This window comes from Nelumbo nucifera, chromosome 3 (assembly GCF_055504915.1).
Source record: "Nelumbo nucifera cultivar China Antique chromosome 3, China Antique-T2T, whole genome shotgun sequence".
In the NCBI taxonomy this organism is placed as follows: Eukaryota; Viridiplantae; Streptophyta; class Magnoliopsida; order Proteales; family Nelumbonaceae; genus Nelumbo; species Nelumbo nucifera.
In genome coordinates, this window is record NC_142651.1 from 48752820 (window position 1) to 48759031 (window position 6212).

The following is a 6212-nucleotide window of genomic DNA, read 5'->3' on the forward strand; positions in this document are numbered from 1 at the left end:
CTTTAGATTCAGAAGTTGAGGTGGTTCCTCACTGATCTTCAGAAGCCACTAATGAGAACCAAATTGGGCCAACTCTTCTGTCACGTTTCAAACCACCAGCATCAAGCACAGCTTGTGCCGACATGCCTAGATCCCTTGAAGCAGATCCCCTTTTTCGGACAATCCCATGCAACTTTCTAGGCTTTCCTGATCCTGGAGGGGCAGGTGTAGTACTGTTTTTGTCCTGCACTTTTGACTTGTGGACCTGCTGTCTAACCTTGGCTTTAGGCATAGCTACCTCACTGTCAGGGACAGAATCTGGTTCTGATTTGGCAACGGAACCATGTGAATTGAACTTAAAAGACTTCGTTCTATTTGCAACTTCAACCAGGCAGTTTAAGGGCTTCCACAGATCAGCTTTTACACTACATGTCTCAACACCATTCTCTGTATCTTTACCAGTCATGCTGTGGTTAGATGGCTCCGTAGTGGATGAACTCTATACCAGCACAACAATTAAACATGAAAAATGTTTGTAAACATAAGGAAAACAAAGAACTAATATGCAACAGAAAAAGATTGCAGCTTAAACAATTTTTTAGTTATGAGAACAACTGAGCCCATGTTGCTTCCTTTACCTGTCTTTTATTTTGAGCAATCTTGTTTAGAGTCTCAGCTGAGCTTGAGCTCCCTGGACGATCTTCTGGAGATTCTTCCTCCTTTTTGATAGGATCTTCAATGGAAAAACTGGATCCTCGTAATGCAGCAGCCCTTCGTGCAACAGCTTTTGTTCTTCTTCCAGTCATGCCAGTCTGTGCCGGTACCCGAGGGGTGCTAACCACCAAGGAAGAAAGTGATCTCTCCTTTCTTCTAACTGGCAATGAAATGGAAGGCAAATCAGGTGCCTTAACTTTTCTCCTTTTAAAAGGAAAAATTTTGGCCCTCACATCTTGAAGATTGTGGTCCGGCCTGCATATAATAAATGTCAAAGAAAAGCACATAAATACATGAAGCTGATCTTTCATACCTAGGAAAGTTCTAAAGATGTTTACTCATGTCAAATAATAAAGGAAGAAAAGGAAATTGGTGTGAAGACATGTTCCCATAGAAATTCATGGAGTGCGTGAATCCAACAGACACATCATCCATTTTGGAGGGTCCATGCAACACCACTATTAAAGCTATTGCCAATTTTGTTATTAGAGGACAAAGACACACAAGTAATGGATGCATGTGCCATGTGGAAACCTGGACTCTTGGTAACCATCCACATATCTAGATAACACTTACAATTAATGACGGGGATTGTTTGATGCTTCCATTACTACTTCATGAAATACCAGTGCATATTCTATGGCTCTTACAATCTTTCCTAGCTTATCAAATCTTTATGACACACGAACACATTTTCATACCTTGATGACAGGTTTGTTTCGAAATAAAAAAAAAAAAAAAAAAAAAGAAAACAAAAAAGAACAAAGTTGGCCTGATACTGGACATATCAAAAGGTCCAACAAAATCAAGTTACACTAAAGTTGAAAACAATGCTTGCCGTATTGGGGGTTTTGAGAAATTAGAGCAAGCACATTCATAAGAAATTGTATTTTATACAGCTAAACAACCATTTTGAGCATAATGATCACTTTCATCTATTGCACAGAAACTCAAAGTATACATAAAATGGTAGGCCAATATGCAAACTCCACAGAAGGGAGGAAGAGAAAAACAAAGCAAAGAAATATGTCAAAATTAAGGGTTTGACCTGAGCTTCTCCACTGGAACACAACCCAGATCAATATTGCATATTGGACAGCAATCTACCTCCTCATCTGTAAGCTTCTCATATATGCACTTCCTGCAAACTGGTTTTAAGTGAGAAAACAAAAGAATCAGACTGCCTGTTTAGGGTCAAAATTGTTACTGAAAGATGATGGTCCTAAATGTTCAGCTTATTCAAGTTACGAAGTAAATAACTGCCATGAGACGTGGTACTTCATGTTTTAATATCAGTAAATAAAGTATGTAATGTGCCCCAAATTCTTCAATTAGACAATGGAAGACAAAGTAAAAGAAACTAGACAAGCCAAAGTGAGTGAACTGTAAACAAACTTAAAAACCAAATCTTTGGTCAACAAGTTTTGATACTTGGGACATTAATTTGATAAGAGATGAAACATGTTCCAATAAGAAATCCCCAACAAAATAGTCACAGAGTAAAGAAGAACTCAGTCTGTTTTAAGGATCAAAATTAGGAAAGGTCAATATAAATCCTCTCGTTCTTTAGAATCAATCCATCCTACAAACAGAAACCAGAGTCACAAGTCTAGAAGCCTCGAAAGGAACTTGGAAACTCTGAAATCATTAAAAATTTCTAGAAAGAACGAACAGGAAAAAAAAGGAGAAAAACACCTAAGTTGTTACCATATTAAGGAACTCATTCCCAATATTTACAGTATCTGTGAATTTTAGTCATGTCAAGACTATCCAAGAGCCCAAGGAACAAATTGATATCTATTTAGCTGCATCTCAGGAAAAACACGTTCATATGAAACAAAAATCAGATGCTTACTACTAAATTTACCACCAAATTTCCGATTTCAAGCCTCTTTAGTAAGATAATCCAATTAGAGCAATAGTTTGGTTCTAAAGCCATCTCATCCGAGAATACTATACTAACTAGAGGAAAATGTTTGAACGTAAAAAAGCAGGTAACTTGCAAGTGATCATTCCATGCATAACCTACGTAGATAATTGATCTATAATGTTGAAAGAAGAGAGAAAAAAAAAAACAACAGTAATGGAGGAAAAAGAAGAACTTATTAGCTCAATTGTTAGTTGGCGAAACTTTATATCAAATGTCTTATCCCCTTAATACATTAAAATCTACAAATTTAGAAATCCAACAGCAGGTACAAAACAGAAGTCACATTGCTTTAACCGAACACATCCGCCACAATCATTAAAACTAGCAAATCACGGAACTCGTCAATTCAGTATCTTGAATTCAACGGTATAATCGTCCTCGAACAAAATAAGAAAGCTACTGACAATCAAAATAAAAGTATTTATGCTAATATTTAATTCTTTCTCTAGTTAAGCCTCAGATTTCTAGAGTGAAGAAACGAGATCATAGAAGCGCAAAATACAAAACATCCAGATCGTGAAATCACAAAATATGAGAAACCCATATCATAAAAACGAAAAGTACGAGGAGCCAAGCTCATGAAGACGCAAAATACGGAGAACCGAGACCAAAATATACAGATGGGGACCAGATTGAAAAGATAATGAAACAGAGCTGAGAGACTCACACGTATGAAGGCATTCAGATATAGTCGTAGCTTCCCTCAATAGCTTATTGCAGAGGGGGCATGTCATGCACGCCGCAAGCGTATCTCTCCGAACTTTCACCACCTGGCTCGTCATCTCCCAAACCTCGCAACCCCTCGCCGCAGCTCTATTGACGTACCAATACGGTGCATGGTAGCAATCCACAACGAACCATGAGATTTGCGTTCATGCTCATCTCCACAACTGCATTAAGCACGACAAACATGAGAATCACGAGGGAAAGTGGAAGAAACGCACGAAAATAATGCAAAATAAAATTGATTGCTTACTCCCGTAAGATGTATGAGACCTCTCGATCCGTTGTCCAAGTGAACGAAGAAACGGAATTCCGGCGGTGATTCGCGAATGAGTTTGGATTATTTGTGAAGAACCGACGTGGGTGTCTGCGAGATTTGGACAAAGAGGTGGTAGATGATCCGTTCGAGGCTCGCAACTGACAGATTCGACGAAAGAGAATCGACCAAGGAAGGTTTTTTATGAAAAACTAACGAATTCAAGAGCTATTACGAGAGGCTCGGCGATAATGTGCGCCGCGGTGCGCCGACTAGAAAACTACACAGTACAGTGGTACACACACTCTCTCAAGCCCGTTTCCCGATAGCTATTAGCTACCATCTGGAAAGAAACCGCTAGGGTTATCCTCAGTTTAAAACCGTCGGATTAGAATCTTTGACCGACAACCCGTAAGCCTCATGTGGTTCTTCACTTCACGAGGGTTGCCATTTCCGTTCCTAAGTTAAAAAGATTCCAATCCGGCGGTTTCAGTATGAGAATTACTATCCTAAGGTTCCTAACTTCCTATCTATGATTAGATAAAAGATTCGGATCGGACGGTTTCAAGATGAGACTCGCCTGTTCCTCATGTGGATGACTCATGACATCGTGGCTGAGAATGCACAAACGAGAAAACTTTCAGAGTTTCCGAGGCGCACGGTAACGGCGAAGAGCTCTTTAATTATTAGATGTGTCCGCCGGCGCACATTAGCGACATGGAGCGTACTAGCTAGCTCCGTTCACATGAAAAAAGGTTGTGTTAGAATTTGGAAAGTCAACTGTCAAAGCATAGAGTAACCATGAAAAGCTAGACCACGTAGCGTGCATAGTTGGCTATCATAGATCTGATCTTTGGTAGATGAATATATGTGGATCTCACTACCAGAGATGTTCGATTGGAATCAAACCCACTTTGATTATGTGGATCACAACACTGTAGCCCCTTCTATCTGGTAGATAACCACTAAGAACGGTCCTTTATCAGTGATCAGTGTCAGATCCCATGATGATTCCAATCACACGGTGTGAGTCACATGTGGGCTAACATTTCAAATTACTGATTGAACCGAAATAAATGATGTTTGGACAGTTGCCGATTTATAGAACAAACATGTCATTGTCCTTTCGCATTAATCCTTATCGAGGATATGTAATTCCCACCCAATTTCTCTTCGTTATGGTAATAAACCCAGAGAGGGAATTTCAAATTACAAGCCTGGTAAAAAAGTGGGAAAGGAAGATTGGTGAGAAACAAGGTTCAAAGTACTGACATCTATCAGTCCGTATTGGCCAATATGTATTATTTTGGGACTCTCCGATATGCCCCTACAAGGGATGTATTGGGGTTCTGACCGATTTAAGGGGTGGAGAAGCCTTAAACTGCCCCCTTGAACCAGTTTTGAAAAAATAAAAAATAAAAAATATGGCCCAATACACTGATAGTATCGATATTTTGAACCTTGGTGTGAGTGAAGAATGAAATGCGCACATGAAGCTGACCTCCTTTAGCATATACTGGGAGGGAGAAGGGATTTGGATTCTTTGCTTGTAACTTACCTTACTTAAAAGGAGATGGCTTTATTAGATGGAGAGTTGCTAATGGCTTTTTTTAGTGGGATGGGTAGATAAGGATTGTAGGTTGAAGGAACAATTTCCTACAAAAAGTTCTTCAATTGCTTTTATTATAAAAAGAGTGCACAAGCAACTAAATAGCATTTGTAGATAATGAGTAAATCTAAGATAATACTGTGGTAGACCCCGAGAGAACCATCCTTGCCATGGCCCATTGAATATATCAAGAGTGCATATCGCATGTTCAGGCTCAATTCATTAAACTTACCCCTTTGATTCGTATTCGTATCGATACTTTGAACCTTTGAATAAAATCTCATCACTCTTTCTCAAAAATATAATCTCATCAATTCATTAAACTTACCCCTTTGATTCGACACTCTATACTGTTGAAGCATTTGTACATTTATACATGATGACAAGAGAATGCAAACTCTCAGAATAAATAATGAATAAACGGTATTAAATTTTTTTCATTATTTGATTGGAGCCATGTTAGGCTCCAGAAATTGCAGTTAGTTATGTAGCGTCCATTGGTTTTGAGGTCTGTTCATAGTTGTTAAATTTGTTGTTTCCCCATTTTATTCTTTCTGGACTGTACTTCATAATGCCAACTTGATTTGATTGGGGGGCCCATGTTATTTAGTTGGAACAGAATGATTCTCCACCACTCTCTTTGGTTCCAAAGTAAAAAATTGGAGATATTTTGGGTTGTCTTAATTAATTGTAGTGCCCCATTTTTATATTTTGGGTTCACAGTCTCTGATTCAGACGAAGGTGTGCCTTGGTGCAACAGTTGAAAATTGCAACTTGAGCGACCAGGGTTTAAATCTTGTCCCTGCATTGGTATTAATAAATTGAATCTCATTGAAGCCTCAAGGAATTGGGAGGTCTGTTGCTTAAGATATACAGCATTTAACTTCTTGGATTTTGCCTTTTTTTTCTTTTAATTTTAGGGTGGATTTGGATTTAAGGCTCAGTTTGGAAGAAGTACAAACACAAATATGTAGAGTGCAACACTTTGTAATTTGTATTAT

The 6212-nt window shown here is 38.6% G+C and overlaps 1 protein-coding gene across 4 annotated transcripts in view; it reads right to left on the reverse strand.

Moving 5' to 3' along the window:
* LOC104609550 (E3 ubiquitin protein ligase DRIP2-like) overlaps positions 1 to 3792 on the reverse strand; it is a 40130-nt gene extending 36338 nt beyond the window's left edge. For all 4 annotated transcript variants that reach the window (XM_010275894.3, XM_088901081.1, XM_010275893.3 and 1 more), the window contains exons 1-5: positions 3600 to 3792; positions 3291 to 3513; positions 1742 to 1841; positions 618 to 948; positions 33 to 478 (exon numbers count right to left, since the gene is read on the reverse strand). In XM_010275894.3, coding sequence (XP_010274196.1) covers positions 33 to 478; positions 618 to 948; positions 1742 to 1841; positions 3291 to 3405 — 992 coding nt within the window. In that variant the 5' untranslated portion in view covers positions 3406 to 3513; positions 3600 to 3792. The remainder of the gene's footprint in view (positions 1 to 32; positions 479 to 617; positions 949 to 1741; positions 1842 to 3290; positions 3514 to 3599) is intronic.
* Positions 3793 to 6212: the final 2420 nt, after the last annotated feature.